Source organism: Tachypleus tridentatus, chromosome 9, assembly GCF_004210375.1.
Source record: "Tachypleus tridentatus isolate NWPU-2018 chromosome 9, ASM421037v1, whole genome shotgun sequence".
NCBI classification, from domain to species: domain Eukaryota; kingdom Metazoa; phylum Arthropoda; class Merostomata; order Xiphosura; family Limulidae; genus Tachypleus; species Tachypleus tridentatus.
The window spans coordinates 35,263,633-35,282,772 of NC_134833.1; the positions used below are offsets into that span (position 1 = coordinate 35,263,633).

A 19,140-nucleotide genomic window follows, 5' to 3' on the forward strand; every position below is an offset into this window, starting at 1 on the left:
ACATGAAATGTAATTTGGCCACAAAACCAACACTTATAATAAAAATCACAGTTTTAATATCCCTGGACACTTTTCAAAAAGTTCTAGCATTTTACTGTTGTTCCTCCTTTTTTGAGCTTGGTTGAGGACCACGTTCTGATCTGTGCTAGCACAGATTTTCATCTGCTGAGAACTGATGCTAAGCAGCTCAAAAGTGCGTCTTCAGACGAGCTTCAGAACATTTGAATGAAGTCCATTAAAACCTTTGAGATGAACCTCAGTTCTCACCAAATCTTCTCTTAATCATTTTAACATTTTAGTTTATGAATTTATGTATGTGTGTAGTATTGGAAATAAGTCTGGTAACACAAAGGATACACATACAAGATTCACGTAAAATGAGTAATTTCAGCTAAAAGCTTAACAAAACGTGAATAAGTGGTTCAGTGCATTAATAAAACATAATATAACAGCGTCTTTACACTTCTAATGAACAAGGTAAAACGAGCATTGAGAAACTTAAGTCACACAACATTCAAGCTTCACAATGAAATCGTATAACGTAACTTGGTAACAGAGATATCTGCGAATTTAGACCACTATCTGGAATAACAATAGCCTGCCATAATATCGTATTTCATTATCAGTTTCCTTCATCAATTATAAGAGAAATTACGTTCGCCTACTTGGTTGCAGAGATAGGAAAATAGGCCTAGGTTATGTGGGATGAAGTAACCATATTTGTTCTTAATTCTAACCTCATATTAATTCCGCACTTGAAACTTTCAAGTAGAGAATTTGGTTTGATAGACTTTGTATTCCATCCATTAGACACGTTCTATTCCTGTTATACCTCTTGCAACAAGGTTAACTTAAATCTTTCCCACACTGATGTTTGTGTCCTGATTTTATTTGTCTGCATCATACACGCAACGCTTCCTATTTTCAGACAATTAATAACTAATGCATAAATGAAATAAGTAAATTAAAGATGTTCCATGGCAACTCAACAATAAGCTTCGGGTGTTTATAACGCCAGAATTCGAGGCTCGATCCCCTCGGAAAACACTATATGGAAGTTTTTAACGTCCTACTGCAGTTAAAATAGTCAAACATTCTGAGATTAAATGATTAACGCTTTGAATCAAAATCGACCTAAGCCCGATGAAGTACTGATAAGAACTAAGAATGTTAGGAAAAGAGCATTCAACTCACAACAGATATCACGTGAGCAACAATTTAGACAATGAAATATTATAAAACTAGTTATCAAAACAATACAGCGATGATCAGACATTGTTAGGAAGTCTTGTATGATAATATTATTAATTACGAACATACACGAATGAAATGGAGTCATTAATATTAATTATTCGAGAAGGGAAGGTGCATTTAATACATTACAAGGAAACTAAAATTAAAAACCTATAATTACTACGCCATAATAATGAATGGGGAAAGACGACTACTTCCAGTTTTTGTCCTTGAAGTGCTCAAACAGTGTATGTAATAGGATGAGTTTGATATTTATTTCAAACAAGATTAATTAATGTCAAAAAAGCAAAAAAAAAAAACTGGTATCTTGTATATCAAATTTTTATACAACAATATGCGTGAACGTTCAGCCAAATTATATACTTTCATTGATTAAATCGCAGGCTTTTGAGCTCTTTGAGCACAAGTTTACTTAATAAAATAATTTCTGGTATAAGTGCAATTTTTACCGGAAATTAATTTTCAGTACCACTGTATACATTTTCCATTTCTTGCCTAAAACTCGTTATTGTCTGGATGAATTATTTAAATATGCTTGGCATTACACACAATGCCGACTTAATTAAACTAGAAAATTATGTTTGTCCGACGCTCCCTCTTCCCTCTATCCGGTGGTTCAGCGGTAAAGTTAAGGCCTTATAAAATTAAAATTGGAGTATCGACACTTCTTTCCCCCATGTACCGGTAACAAATATCCCATTGAGTATCTTTGCGTTTTATAGTAAATATATGAACAAATATTTTCCGACGGATGAGAGAATTATTTATAGTGTGGCGTTTCAAACTGGTGCTAAAACCGAACACGATTTTTGAAACATGGCTTCTACTGGTAAACATAGGAGACAACCATTCTACTAATAATTAGATAGGTTATCTCGTGTGTTACAGTAAATTAACTCACTGTTGCAGCAACAATGGTTGATCATGAACACAGGTTATAACTGTATTGGTAATCTCTTATTCACAATATTGTTTACTTACACACTTAAATGTTTATGTACTCAGATTTACAAATTGCTCACTGAAAATAAAAAAGGAAAAAATATGTCAAGACGAATTAAAGAAACGTAACTTGTGACAACATTTACAAATAGTTGTCAGTTCTCGACAAACTTCTGATTGTTCTTAAGTCATCTTGTATTGTCCTGAATTAAGATAAAAACAAACATGTGATATGTATCAAAAAATCGTAAACTTAATAACTGTTTATTGTTTTCAATACAAAACCAATATATTATTATTGTAATAAATAGGTGTTAAAGGAATATGGAACCTATTCAACAAAAACACGTATTTCTTTTACGATTAACGTGGTGTACAGAATGTATTGTAAGCAGTATCTGGAAAATTATATGTTAGAATAGAAAAGATATATTTTAGGTATGTAATAGTAGCATCGTAAACAAAACGCAGTTTACACGAACAACTAGTCGCTGGACAATGAGAGATCTAAAAGAAATGAGGTAGTAGGGCACTTACACTGCTGATAATTTTATAGGGGTGTTAAAACCAAGCTCTTTACTCTTTGGTTAAGTCTTTTACAACCAGATAAATGGGATCCATACTGAGTGCAACGATAGCCAATAGTTTTAAATGCTATCATATAATGATGCAAATTAAACAGGTAATGATTACGCCTAGATATGTGTAAGTCATATAATGAAGTGAATTCAAATTATTAATGAAATAGGTAATGTAGCAGGTATAAATCTATTTAGTTACCATTTTTTTATTCTCTAACATGTCATTATTTTTTCTTAAATATTTTGGAATTCGAGTGTAATGTATGGTGTCTGTTACTTGCTTATGCTTACAAAGTGTTGTACATGGAACGTATCTGTTGCAGTTACTGTTTAATTTTATAATAAACAAGTGGTGTCGAAATGTTGTATTTTGTTTTTTTTTGTAGTTATCCGTTGTTTAAATGTCCAATGCTTTGTTCCCTTCGAGTCGTTTACAACAATTTATTTATATAAATACTAGAAATAAACGACCTTATATAACACCAAAATATTGTTTTTATTTAAATAGATACTCAGCGTTTCGCTTCACGACTTCTTCACCAAAACACAAACCGAAACTGACAGTACAAGGTTGTAAAGCGAAACGTTAGTTGTCTAATTAAAAAGCAAAAAGCACTTTGGTGTTATAAGATCGTTTATATCTGGTATTAATGTACGAGGTCTGTTCAAAAAATACGCAGACTGACGTCATAAAACAAAATGTTCTTTGTGTAGAAGTTACAGGTCTGCGACCCCTTCAAAGTACTCTCCTCCCCAACGCACACACGTATCCCAACGGTGTTTCCACTTGTTGAAACAGTCCTGGTACGCTTCTTTTGTAATGTCCTCCAGCTCCTTCGTCGCATTTGCCTTAATCTCGGGAATCGTCTCAAATCTTCTTCCTTTCAAGGGTCTTTTGAGTTTGGGGAACAAGAAAAGATCGCAAGGAGCAAGGTCAGGTGAGTAGGGGGGGTGGGGAAGAACAGTGATCGAGTGTTTGGCCAAAAACTCACGAGTTTTGAGGGCCGAATTTCGCAGCAACGCGGTGCATCTTCAATTTTCGGTCAAAATCTCGTAACAAGATCCAACTGATATCCCACACTCTTCAGCAAGCTCCCTGACAGTCAGACGTCGATTTGCCCGCACCAGGGTGTTGATTTTGTCGACGTGTGGGTCGTCAGTTGAAGTGGAAGGACGTCCAGGACGCTCATCATCTACAATGGACTGTCGACCATCCTTAAAACGTTCATGCCACTTGAAACATGCCGTACGCTTCATAGCAACATCACCGTAAGCCGTGTTAAGCATAGCAAAAGTCTTAGTTGCAGATTTTCCAAGTTTAACACAAAATTTCACAGCAAGTCGTTGCTCCTTCAGGTCATTCATTCTGAAATCCGCCAAACGAAAAAATCGCACTTCGCTTAAAACCGCGTAGCTAATACACAAATGAAGATATCTGCAATAGGAAAATGGCATCGTAATCAGCTGATCTGTGCGAAACTAGCGACACCAAGCGGATTCCCCTGGAACCAACTGGAGCCGCGCAATTCAAACAGTCCGCGTATTTTTTGAACAGCCCTCGTATTCCATACAGCAAAATACACAACAAAAATTAACTTACTGTACATAAGGCATATCATTAGAAATAAACGGATCTTTGGCAATAAATGTAACATATAACATACATATCCCAGTTTCGTTTTTTTCTTACTTGTAAAAATAATCTAAATTCTGTTCAGTTATTAGGACCTGTATCTCGGTACTTACTGGGAACAAAATGAACTACATAACTTTAAAATAGAATCCTTAACTTCAATCACTTTCTTAAAATTACAAGGTGGCTTAGGACAATTCAAAGTTTGTCGTAAACTGACTATTATTCGTAAATGTTGTTATAACATATTTCTTTAATTCATATTGACGTGTGTTTTTTATTTCTTTACTCTCGGCAGTTTGTATGTTTGATTATGTTTAAGTGTTCGTGAATCGATTTTTTTACTTCTCCATTTATAGAATATAGGAAAGAAGTAAAATAAAGTTTGCGAACCAAGATAACTAACCATACGTCTTCATGTTTTGCAGAAAGTATATACACAAATGCCTTCTGAAATCTTAATACACAAATGCCATCTCATTTTCAAATCTAAAATGGCCCGGCATAGTCGGGTGGTCAAGGCGTTCGACTCGTAATCTGAGAGTCGCGGGTTCGAATCCTTGTCACGCTAAACATGCTCGCCCTCTCAGCCGTGGGTGCGTTATAATGTGACGGTCAATTCCACTATTTGTTGGTAAAAGAGTAGCTTAAGAGTTGGCGGTGGATGGTGATGACTAGCTGCATTCCCTCTAGTCTTACACTGCTAAATTAGGGACGGCTAGCGCAGATAGCCCTAAAGTAGCTTTGTGCGAAATTCGAAAACAAATAAACAAACATCGAGTAATTTTGCCCGAAATTCAAAGCAAACCAAATCTAAAAGAGACGTGTGAAGAGAAATTTTGACGACCTGTGTATTTCTTGTATGTGATGGGGCCAAGAAATGTGATTAGTTATACTAACTGACATTTCGCGAAAGTAGATGTAACTTTAGGTTAAGATCACGTACACGTAATTTTCTGTTAAGTGTTACTGGATGAGAAAACCTAATCGGATTAGTTTAAGACAAACACGAACAGATCCCTAGAAACTTTTCATTATTCACTATTAAGCCTCGTTTCTAATGGTGGTATTTGTTTCTAATCATCAACAGCTTTCTAAGCCTTCAAAGTCAGATAATAAATATCACGGGATTTGATTAACTCTCAGTTCTTATTTCAACAACTCCTGTTAGCTCCAATGGTATCTATATAAATATTACAATACATTATTTCAGTTTTTAGTCATGGTTAAGTATTATTATCTGGAAAATATTTAAATATCTTTAAAACTCACGTGAATAAATAAAACAAGTTATTCTATTTTCGGAGTACGAGGGCTGTTCAAAAAATACGCGGACTGTTTGAATTGCGCGGCTCCAGTTGATTCCAGGGGAATCCGCTTGGTGTCTCTAGTTTCGCACAGATCAGATGATTACAACGCCATTTCCCTATTGCAGATATCTTCATTTGTGTATTAGCTACGCGGTTTTAAGCGAAGTGCGATTTTTTCGTTTGACGGATTTCAGAATGAATGACCTGAAGGAGCAACGACTTGCTGTGAAATTTTGTGTTAAACTTGGGAAATCTGCAACTAAGACTTTTGCTATGCTTAACACGGCTTACGGTGATGTTGCTATGAAGCGTACGGCATGTTTCAAGTGGCATGAACGTTTTAAGGATGGTCGACAGTCATTGAAGATGTTGAGCGTCGTGGACGTCCTTCCACATCAACTGACGATCCACACGTCGACAAAATCAACACTCTGGTGCGGGCAACTCGACGTCTGACTGTCAGGGAGCTTGCTGAAGAGTGTGGGATATCAGTTAGATCTTGTTACAAGATTTTGACCGAAAAATTGAAGATGCACCGCGTTGCTGCGAAATTCGGCCCTCAAAACTCGTGAGTTTTTGGCCAAACACTCGATCACTGTTCTTCCCCACCCCCCCTACTCACCTGACCTTGCTCCTTGCGATCTTTTCTTGTTCCCCAAACTCAAAAGACTCTTGAAAGGAAGAAGATTTGAGACGATTCCCGAGATTAAGGCAAATGCGACGAAGGAGCTGGAGGACATTACAAAAGAAGCGTACCAGGACTGTTTCAACAAGTGGAAACACCGTTGGGATACGTGTGTGCGTTGGGGAGGAGAGTACTTTGAAGGGGTTTCAGACCTGTAACTTCTAAATAAAGTACATTTTGTTTTATGACGTCAGTCCGCGTATTTTTTTAACAGACCTCATATAATTATTCCAATTGAAATAGCGAGTAGCTTTTATGATATAAATTACAGAAAATTCTTCTGTAAGCTGTTATGCTTTCCTAGATTTCTCAGATAAAGATAAGGGGGATAGAACATTATGTATCTTATGTTGTGAAAAAATGGTGTTCAGGACTTCCTCTGTAAAGCGGAATTATGAAACTATTCATAAATGGCTTTGTGATAAGTGTGAGCAAGAACAAAAAGAACACATTTCTCAAGAAGTCAACAACTAAAACATACGATCATAAGTTTTGATGAACTTTGTTTCAGGTTGTTCCAACTTAGTTGCTGCTACGTTTAAGGTTTCTAAAATTATTGCTCAACATGGAAAACCACACAGTGATGGGGAGTATATCAAAGAATCATGACTAGAACGTGCTTCTTTCCTTTTGGACGGTTTTCCAAAAAAGGAAAAAAAAATCAGCGTATAAAGGAATTGCCAGTAAGTGGAAACACAGTAAAAAATAGAATATTAAAGATGGAAACAAACACAGCAGAACAGCTAACAAAAGATATTGGTTCATGTATATTTCTTTCCATTTGTCTTAATGAGAGCTCTGATGTTACATCATCAGACAGGCTAGCCATTATTGTTTGATTTTTCAGGGGTGATAAAATCTGCGAAGATTATTCGTTTGTTTGTTTTTTGAATTTCGCGCAAAGCTACGCGAAGGCTATTTGCGCTAGCCGTCCCTAATTTACCGGTGTAAAACTACTTGGAAGGCAGCTAATCATCAACACCTGCCGCTAACTCTTTGGCTACACAATAGGATTGACCGTCACATTATAACATCCCACGGCTGAAATGGCGAGCATATTTGGTGTGATGGGAATTCGAACCCGCGATCCTCAAACTACGAGTCGAGCGCCTAAGTCATCTGGCCATGCCGGGTCTAATCTGTGAAGAACTGGTTAACTTGGTAACCTTATCTGAACATAGCAGATGGGCTGAAATATGTGAGGCAGTAGTAAACGAATTATCCAATCGACAAGTTGACCTTTCAAAAATAGTTTCCGTGAAAACTGATGGTACACCCAGCATGATTGGTAAATAAGCAGGTTTTGTAAATCTGTTTGTAAAATATGTTGAGCATTTACTGGTAGGCTTTCATTGTATTATACATAAGGAGGCTTTGTGCGCAAAAGTTGACCTTAAGGAGCTTGAAAAATTGATGGAAGTTTTAACCAAGGTACATAATTTTATTTCTACACACGCTTTGAAAAAAAGACGATTTCAGAATTTACTAAGAGAGGCGAATTTGGTGTACGCAGGACTTCATATATTTGCGACAATGTTCGTTTCATCCTCACATTTAAATGACTTGAACACCAAATTTCAGGGATCTGGAAAAACATTTGATATTATGTTTGATGACATAAAAGCTTTTGAAATCAAACTGAACACTTTTAAGCATGATGTTTACAAAGACACTTTTAAATATTTCCCAAACCTAAAAAAAAAAACACATGACAAATCTTGAAATTCATGAAAAAAATATACAATCGGAGCAAATACAATTTTTAAGCATCAATAATTCAACTTTTGAACACTTTTCTTTAAAATTTAATAACTTCAGGTTATTTGACGATACTGTGAAATTCATAGAGTACGCAGACAGCGTAACGTTAGACAAACTGAATTTGGAAATGTTGCGGTGGATTGACTTGTATGCAACTGATTGATTTACAAAGCAGCTCAATTTGTATGCAAAAATTTGTCGACTTAAGAGCTGAAGTAGAAAATATTGAAAGAGATCGATTAGTGGCTGGAATAACACAGACAGTTGCAAGAAATGTAGTTCTGAAACTCTGGAGTTCTCTTCCTTAAACTTCTGACTACTTGAAAACTGTCGTAATGACAGTATTAACAGTATTTTCATAAACATATGTATGCGAGTCCATATTTTCAGTGATGAACTTTGTAATGTGTAATTTTACGAATAGACTTGCTGATGAGACAAGAGTTGCACACTCAAAACGACTAAATACAAGCCTGATATAAAATATCTATCATTGTTGGTGTAGCAGCAAAAGTCTCACTATGACTAAAACATGCTTATTTTTCCTTTCCTTGGTTTCTGATATTTTAATGTTACATAATATGAACCAAAGCTTATCATATCGCAAAATGGTTTTTGTTAACAGTAAAACAATGAATAAACGTAAGTAAGCACGAGGACTCCATCTTTTTCCTTAAAAACAATCCATTATTACTGATATCAAACCATTAATTTTATTTTTCGTGAATTACTATAGTTATTAATAACACGTAAATCCTAAAGCTGTTTCATTTAAAATAATTAAAAATAATAATAAATGATAATCTGCTGTTAAAAATTACCATAGGCACGCGATTATCTCCAATTCGGGCACACACTCTTAAAAAGGTTCGCCATCCCTGGTACAGTTTCCAGCTTCTGTTGAAACGCCAAGAAATCACGAATTATCGTTAACCTTTTTAAAACCATTTCTTGAAACGGTTAGAAGTATATTAACGTTGAATGACGAATTAAGCATCGGGTTTGTTTGTCTTAGATTAAGAACGAAGCTGCACAATGGGTTGTCTGTGGTTTGCCCACTACGGGTATGGAAACTCGGTTTCTGGCGATGTAAGTCTGCAGACGTACAACTATGCCAGTGGTGAGTTCAGTAGTGGGATGATTTGTAACAATCTTATTTAACGAGGCTCGATACAAACACGCAAACTATTCAGACACAACACACACACCACTAAGATTACGGTTACACTCTTAAGGTATGACAAATTAACTATTATTTATGAAAAATCTACTGTTGTTGACACTTGTATCCTGTTAAAATGATCAACCTGTCCTTGAGCATATTTATTTGTTTGTTTCTGATAAACGTCCGAAAATATACGTTGGCTATGTACGCGAGTCATCTCAAATTTCGAACTGGTAAACTAAATAGAAGGCAGCTACTCAATAGCGCACACCACCAATTCTTGAACTAGTCTTATCTAATTGAGCGGTATGATTTGACTGTCACTCTTATAACGCAGATATAGCCCCAAAATGCGGAACGTGATTTTGCAACAAAGACGTACCTAGGAAGGAGCATTTAGAATGAGATACTTTAATGAAGTAAGAGTTAAACTTAAATACAATAGAAAATAAACTAAATATATTGTCATGGAACAGTGAACATTTGGCAAGAGAAAATGAGGAACAAACACTTCTGTTTCTTCGTGGAATTGGAGATAAATGCTACAATTGGCTCTGAACCATGAATCCTTTGATCCATCTGTATGAGCACACAAACAACAAGACCAGGGCCTATTCAGTATTGCCTCCCAGTGGCACAGTCTGTGTACTTATACTGCTAGAAATCGGGTTTCGATACCGGTGATGGGCAGAACACAGATAGTCCTTTGTGTGGCTTTGTACTTAATAACAAACAACAACTATTCAATATTAATTAAACATATAATTTCATGGAATACCGCATACTTCTCTTACAACACAGACACAAAATTTTAAAATCAGGAGAAATGAAAGACTGTTATGTCAGTTACAACAGTAAGTGTTCATATCTTTGCGTCGTGAGTAGTTTTTTCCTCATAACTAAAAAATTTGACGATTAGGATAATGAAAGTGTAATATATTATAAATATTATACTAACACACGTCTACATAAATTTTTATATAAACTGAACGGCAAATAAACTGTTTATAAACAAATAACCAAACACAGGAGGTTCAGAAAGTGTTCGTGCATCTACTTTAATGGTCAGTTGTGTAGCCTTTCAGGTGAATTACTTGGCGCAATCTCTCCTCATAGCCCTCCATGATCGTTTGACAGTACGCAACTGGTATTTTCTTCCATTATTCTTTACAGAAGGCCTCCAACTCTTGCAAGTTTTTCGGATGACGCTGATGAATTCTGGTCTTCAACTCATGCCAAACGTTTTCAATTGGATTGAGATCGGGTGACTGCGATGGCCACTTCAGAACGCTTATATGGTTCCTCTGCAACAAGGATTGCACACATTTCGATGTTTGCTTAAGGCCATTGTTGTGCTGGAAGATCCAACGACGCTCAAGCCGCAAGTTCCAAGCATCATTCTTGATATAAGTGCCTAATATATCAACGTACTCTTCTTTTTTCATGATTCCGTTGACGCGGTGAAGGCTGCCTGCACCAGAAGAGCTGAAGAAACCCCATAGCATGATCGAGCCACCTCCTTGTTTAACTGTAGGGATGATGTTCTTTGGATGATTTCGTTCCCCCTTCTTACGGAAAATTATAGCGAACATCACTGTGGCCGAAAAGCTCGATTTTAGTCTCGTCTGACCAAAGAATACTCTTCCAATGGGTAAAGAGTTTATCTACACGCTTTCTTGCATACCTCAATCGTGCTTCTAAATAAACAGGCTTTAAATATGGAGTTCTACGAGAACGGCATGCTTTGAATCCAGAAGAGCGTAACATGTTCGTAACTGTAGAGGTGCTTACTTCAACCCCAGTTTCCCTTACCAGTTTCTGTATGTCATTACGTGTTAAACGAGGGTTTCTACTAACTTCTCTGAGAACCTTCCTCTTGGTTCTCTCTGGAATTTTGGTGGGGCGTCCGGAACGAGGGAGGTTAACAGTTGATCCTGTAAGCTTAATATTTATATATTAAGCTGTATATTTCGGCACATTAATACATATTAATGTGTAGCAATACTGGAAAGAGACACACGAGACTTGTATTTTACAATAAATCGGTTTTTTAAATCACTGGACAGTTCTTTCATGTTCGCCATGATGACCAAGCAGATAATAACGGAGACAGCGCTAAATTGCCGGAAGAACATTTTTTGCTGGCTAAATTCCAATAATTATGAACCCAGTGTCTAGTTCTGAATGGTATAATGTAGTTTATTCGCCAAACTAAACAAAATATTTTCGGGAATATCAGTTTTTTCACACGTTCTGAATTGTACGAACACTTTCTGCTCCTCCTATTTTTGGTTATTAGTTTATAAACAGTTTATTTATCGTTAAATTTACATAAACATTTATATAGATGTGTGTTAGTATAATATTTATAATGTAACACACTTCTATTAGCCTAATCGTGATACTTTTTAAGTTATGAGCAAAGAACCACTCAGGACGCAGGGGTACGAACACTTTCTGTCGTAACTGTAAAAAAAAAAAAATAGTTTGTTGCATTTCGCACAAAGCTACACGAGGGCTATCTGTGCTAGCCATCCCTAATTTAGCAGTATAAGACTAGAGGGAAGGCAGCTAGTCATCACCACCCATCGCCAATTCGTGGGCTACTCTTGTACCAACGAATAGTGGGATTCACCACACATTATAACGCCCCCATAGCTGAAAGGGCGAGCATGTTTGGTACAACGGAGATTCAAACCCGCGACCCTCACAGTACGAGTCGAACGCCTTAACCCACCTGGCCATGCCGGGCCAAAACAAAAAATGCGTTGATTTGTGATACACTGATTTACTCTTGTAATTTGTTTTTACAACCATTGAGTGTTTGTATATCATTGAAAAAAAACTATCCTTACTTTGCTGTGGTTTTTAATACATATTATTATCTTAAACGAGCACCACGTGTTCCCACTCGTTTTATATGTAAGAGCAAAATAATTAGTTATTTGCGCTGTGCTCACCACGAGCGTGGAAACTTAATTTATAATGTGCTAGTTTTTAAATGTACCGCTGAGCCAATGGGGGCGCTCTAAGCCGTACGTGGCTCTTCTTGTTTCCGCTTACGTACAGTATCAATGTGGATAATTTATGGTATCGCCTTTTTAATTAATCTTAAATACTTTTCTCTGGAGTTTCATTATACAAGGAAGATAAATTTATCTATTCCTCTTCGTTAGTATAAAGTACATTCAGTAAACAAATGGAAAAGCACGTACAGAAATGAACGATGACAGTTAACAATCAAGGTAGATCGTTAAGTCCAAAATGTAGCTTGAAAAAAAAAATTGATGAGTTTCCTATACAGGTGTACTTTAATAAAGTTCATAAAATTCATTTTTCAGTGAATGTCGGTTGAAACTCCAATAAGACACATAACCGAAATTTTGATTCACTGTATAAAATAAATTCAATGTTCAGAATAGCTGCTTTACATACCTTAGCATGTAAAAAATATCCCCGTTAGGATTAATTCTCAACAGTACATTGGGTACAGTGACGTATTGGAATTCTCCATGTTTGGCGTTGGGGAAGTATACATCTGGCCTCCACAACCTCTTGACCAGAACTGGGTCATTCAGGTCCAGTGGACGAGTTAAGTTGTTACTTCGCAAACGTTCATCGTGCCACGTCTGGCGAAGATACAGATCTACCTCGTAATCCTGAAAAGTATTTACAGAAATGCACGTATAATATATATATGTGTGTGTGTATACATAGGGAGAGAGAGAGAGATAAATAGCAAGATTGTATTGTTGTTGGTTATTCAGTTCTCTAAATATTAAGATAATTAGGTACAAACCTTATGTTTAGTTAGTTTTGAATTTTGCGCTTAGCTACGCGAGAGCTATGTGCGCTGGGCTGTTTGTTTTTGAATTTCGCGCAAAGCTACACGAGGGATATCTGCGCTAGCCGTCCCTAATTCAGCAGTGTAAGACTAGAGGGAAGGCAGCTAGTCATCACCACCCACCGCCAACTCTTGGGCTACTCTTTTACCAACGAATAGTAGGAGTTATCGTCAAATTATAACGCTTTCATGGTTTAAAGGGCGAACGTGTTTGGTGTGATGGAGATTAGCGCCAACGATCTAGAGATTGCAAGTCGAGCGCCCTAACTAACTGCATGCTGGGCCACGTATTTAAGAAACCAATGAGCCAGCAGCACTTGTCGTCTATATGGTTATTTTTAATTGAAATGAAGTATGGAGGTTTCACAAAAGCATATAATAGAACGAACCTTGGACTTTTATTATTTTTGCTGCTATTTTAGAAAACTGTTTTCTTTGATACGACAAACTAATTGTCTTCGGTGGCAAACGGTAAGTCTGAGGATTATAACGCTAAAAATCGTGCTTTTATACTCACTGTGGACAAAGACTGTTTGTTTATTTTTGAATTTCGCGCAAAGCTACTCGAGGGCTATCTGCGCTAGAGTCCCTAATTTAGTAGTGTAAGACTAGAGGGAAAGCAGCTAGTTATCACCATCTGCCGCCAACTCTTGGACTACTTTTTACCAACACATAGTGGGATTGATTGTCACATAATAACGCCCTCACGGCTGAAAGGGTGAGCATATCTGGTGTGAGGGGGATTCGAACTCGCGACTCTCAGATTACGAGTCGAGTGCCTTAACCACCTGACCATGCCAGGCCATATAGTTTGGAGAAGTTGCCGTGCTGTTACACAGTGGTCACTTAACGGTCAAACTGCGATGAATGAATAATTCTTTGTCACAATATCAGAATTTTAATATTAGTTACCATTTCTCACCACTTATAGAAATGTTTACGACGTTTCTAATGAAACAAAACTAATTTCGGTATTATTTGTAAACAAGTATTGGTTGTGATGTTATAAACATTTTTATGATAGTTAAAGAACAATTAAATCAATAATGACATAATGCTGTCATTAATCTCAGATATTCACTGATTACCGATTTATTGATCTGAAAGTTAACACTAACTTACCATTGTAGCAGGATTAATTGCGCCAACACTCCTCAGGTAAAGTTCACATTTGACAATAGTAGGCAGACCTAGAAAATTCAGTCAAACATAATTCGTGGTTTTTAGTCTTCTTTTAAATCTCTAAAATATTTCAAATTAGTTTGAACTTCATTTAACATAATATTATATTTCTAATAGAAGTCCCTAAAACTGGGTATTCGATTGGGGAATTTGAGGTTCGTACTCTTAGTATCTACCTGTCAGTGTAAGCCTAACACGACACAAACAACGTGAGTAATTACTGGTATCACGGATATTCAAATTACAATTTATTCAATAAGTTTAAATCTGCAAAAGTTGAACAGAAATAACGATGTTTATTTCGTTAAAATGAGCTTTAATTTTAAAAACAAAATAGAGATAATCATTCACCTAAGGCTCACTAGAGAACAACCCGTCAGTGTACGGTTCGATTTCATTACCTACCAGACTGAGTCTTCAAGCCTTTTAGGCTTAACTAATACTGAGGCGAGTACTTGCTTGAAACTGAAATGACTCAATAAATTTCATTTACGAAACTGCTTCTTAAACTTAAGAAGTAATAAAACAAAAAAGGCGTGTTCTATCGACTAACGTTATTTTAAAGCAAAATATCACTCTTTTTGAGGAACTTTAATGTAGAGAAAACATGTGAAACTTTCATTAAACATTATCATATTCTCCGTGAACGAACTGCGTATTGTAAAAATATAAATAAATAGTATATCAAATATTAAAGTAGTGACATGTTCAAAGGAAACAGGTAATTTCTTAATTTTGTAAATGGCACGTAAAAAATACTTCAAAGATTAAGGACTGGTTTGAATTTCATGCGAAGCTACACGAGGGCTATCTGCGCAAACCGTTCTTAATTTATCATTGTAAGACTAGATGAAAGGCACATAGTCACCACCACCCGCCATCAACTCTGAAACTACTCTTTTACTAACGAATAGTGAGATTAATCGAAACATTATAACTCCCCCCCTCCCCGACTGAAAGGGCAAGCATGTGTGGTATCACGGAGATTCGAACCCGCGACCCTCGAATTAGCAGTCGACTGCTTTAACCACCTGGCCATGCCGGGCCAAGATTAAGGAAATTAGTAATGTTATTTGTTGTTAAATACATTAAAAACATTAATATACTAGAATAACGCTCATTAATATGCCAAGATAGCGTTCATTAACGTACTAGGATAATATTCATAAATATACTACGATAACGCTCGTAAAAGTATTGGGATAACATTCGTAAAAATACTAGATAACCTTCATTAATGTATTACTATAACGTTCATTAATGTAAGAGGATAAAATTCATAAAAGTACTCGGTCTTCATAAATGCACTAGGATAAAATTCAGTTATACTAATATAACATTCACTATGCACTAGGATAACTTTCGCAAATACACAAAGATATTAATAAATGTACTGGGATAATATTCATTAATATTATATTTTGTATAAGAATTAAAGAAATGGAAATTACTGATGTGATGAGTTGGAGTTACTCTTCTATCGTAGTTCTGTAGAAGTTCATCAAGGACTATCAGGTTGTTATCTTCATACATCAAGTAAGTTGAGCTGAATAGGAAACATAACGTATAAATACATCTGTAAAAAGTAAAATACTACAGTTGATATGTGATGACAAAAACCTTACTTTTAATAAAACAAACCCAGGTTTGTTAACCCGAAGATGACCTAAGAATGTCCAAACGCTGTTCTCTATTTGAATAAAAGTTTTTTAAGGCCCATGCCAGCCGTCTTAAGATTATTTTACATTTTTACTGCAGCTGATAGATATCCAATAAATGGAAGAAAAAGGCCCCTTAAATATAGAATATATTTTATCCAGATCTAAATACAAAAAATTTAATTAATGTGTTTTATGAGATAGTTTTAGAATATGTTTATACATGTATGTGCACACCTCATATAATATATTTGTGTTTAAAAGATACAATGAGCAACCTGCTAAGAAAGACTTCATAAAATTTCTTTGATTTCACGTCATATCCATAGTTCATAGAATTGAAAACAAGGTAAAACAATAGCTACAAGTTCTGTTTTTCCTGTCTATACACGTAAGTTTATTTCTATAACAAAGTTTCTAATCTAGAGTGAATTAGGAGGCTCTATTGAGAGAATAACAGAGAATAACAGTGGTTGTTCATCTTTATACGGGTGGGAAATGATGGCTAAAATTGCTAAGAGATTGTGATATTTTTGCTTTTTTGTTGCGTGCAGTAGTCCATATAATCATAAGCAAAGAAAACTTGGTGATAGTTCTAGCTATGCAGCCAAAGAATCTTCAACGTTCTTTCTTGAGGAAACAGCATCCACTTAGAGATATGAGAAACAAAAATACATCTATCGAATGTCCTCACCTAGTTAGACCAGTAAGAGCTAAAACTGCTCGTCACTTCAGCTTTTCAAGTCGTGATTTTGTAAATAAGTAGAATTCGACTTATTACAAAGTAAAAACAAAAACCAATGGAAATGGAAGTGTTTCAGATCCTAACTCTGAACACTGAAACATAAACTACTTATCCTGACTCTGAGTATTTACAGACTCACATTAGTTGTTATGCACTAATATCACTAATCAAACTAAATAAAGTAACTTTAGTTTTAAATTTGGTATTACTTTATATAGATCTCGATGTGTTAATAGTAATTTTGCTGCGTGTTTACATTTTCTCGATACCCAAAGAGTCAGTGTATTCTAATATGATAACTTTTACCATAGCCTTGACAATTTATCGACATGGACTTTATATGTTGAATAAAAATCTATGGAACACTTCCTGTTGTCATTTTTTATTCATAGTGTTATGAATCGTTATTACAAGCCTTGTTTTAATACTGACAATAAAAGTGGCGTTTACTTGTATAAAAAAACCTGTGTTTCGTCGGTTAGTTAATTTAAGTGCAAATCTACAATTTATCGAACCCTGCTGTTAAGTCCGTCAAATTACCGGAGAACCACTCAGTTAGGGCCTAATTCCTTGTTAAGATAATGTTATATATTAGACTGAATGTGCCATTTGGAGCCTAAATATTCTTATCATACAGCCACCGAATGATACAGTAACAAGATAGCTAGAATGTTACGTTGAAACTTGAGTTTCAATATTTGTGGTCGGCATTACTACAGAGAGTTCATTCTATAGTTTTCTGTCTAACTACAAACAAACTTACCAAACACGCTCCAACGAATGAATTTTAGCTAATGATATGATTGGAACTTATTACGATAGTCTTCATCCAAAATGTCAAAGTTAACAGTCCGAGTAATAAGTATTAAAGTAAGCACTTCAGTCGTTATTTAGCATTATTTAAAAAGAGACCTTGTTAATTTAATGTTTATTAAAGTGTGTATATATACGTGTGTGTATCTCTTTTATATATACATATGTGTGTGTATATCCTTTTATATATATATGTGTGTATATCTTTTATATATATGTGTGTGTGTATATATATATGTGTGTGTATATATATATATGTGTGTGTATATCTTTATATATATATGTGTGTGTGTGTGTGTATATATCTTTTCAATAAATCTTAAAAACTGACATTAATAAATTCCATTTATAAAGTTAGATTTTTCAATAACATTCTTCAAACTTATGTTTGTAGACCAAAGAGTCGTTTTTCTATACAAAGATAAAGTAACCAGCAGAAAGTAATAATGTTATTTCCAGAGTAACTAAACTATCCTCTTTCTATCGTGTATATGATTATAATTGGCTATGCTCTAGTTGATTTAGAAAGCGAGGTAAAACGTGAGGTAATTAAAGAAACTATTAGAATGACATCTTAGCATCAAGAGCACTTGAAATTCGGAATCAATAAAAATGATTTTGTAGGAATATCGTAATTTTATCTTCTCTTCTGTAGATTATTGAGTGATTAATAAGCAACAAAAACATTTTTATGACTAATAGTTGAATTTAATTGAAGGTACTTCAAAAATTAGACAGATCTCAAGTATTCGTTTTGTCTTCTTGACTTTATATTTTTTTGACTAACAGACGTAATCAAACAAATTGTATAACAACGTATTCAAATCAATGTTGAATATACTTTTAAAAGATAAATCATTAAGAGACAGTACGTATGATTTATCTTTACATCAAGACGAACGAACTGTTTGGATTGCTAGAGAATGTTTGAATAAAAAAATGAACCAACGAAAAAAACAAATATGGTTTCCTTTAACGAAAATTACCTCTTTTTACACAAGTAAGAAATGTGAGGAACATGTACAAGTAAGAAATGTGAGGAACATGCTAAAGAGACAAACGTATGGAGAAGAAAACACGTTCTATTGTTGTATGGATATCCTAGCAAGTTAAAACCGTTTTTTTTTTTTTTTAGTTTTATTAATATATTTCCGCATAAACTGAGATGATAGGGAAGAGTTATAGGATTGTCTGGTAGAGAAATCATGTTGTAATTATCTTAATAAGGTACATTCATAGTCTATAACAGCTGGCCTTTCTGAAGCAGTACTTTCTTATTTATATATATTTAAAAAGGGAATAGAGAGCCAGATGGAAGTTTTTAAAGCTCTCCGTTGGTACAACGGTGAGTTTACAGATTTACAACGCTAAAATCAGAGGGTTTGATTCCCCTCAATGGACGCAGCAGATAGCCCGATATAGCTTTGCTATAAGAAAACACACACACTCACACATATTTTGTAAAGTCCAAGATCATGAGAGAAACACGTTACATATTGCATTTTTTCACTTATTCTGTGCATAAGTGTTGCCACTTTTACAAAGTTGGTCCAGCATGGCCAAGCGT

At 35.3% G+C, this 19,140-nt stretch overlaps 1 protein-coding gene across 3 annotated transcripts in view; it reads right to left on the reverse strand.

The window, feature by feature from the left end:
• The window catches only part of LOC143225046 (glycine receptor subunit alphaZ1-like), an 82,858-nt gene that overhangs the window by 11,304 nt on the left and 52,414 nt on the right, over positions 1 to 19,140 (reverse strand). For all 3 annotated transcript variants that reach the window (XM_076453729.1, XM_076453732.1, XM_076453730.1), the window contains exons 2-4: positions 15,809 to 15,903; positions 14,298 to 14,365; positions 12,767 to 12,990 (exon numbers count right to left, since the gene is read on the reverse strand). In XM_076453729.1, the coding sequence (XP_076309844.1) occupies positions 12,767 to 12,990; positions 14,298 to 14,365; positions 15,809 to 15,903 (387 nt within the window). The remainder of the gene's footprint in view (positions 1 to 12,766; positions 12,991 to 14,297; positions 14,366 to 15,808; positions 15,904 to 19,140) is intronic.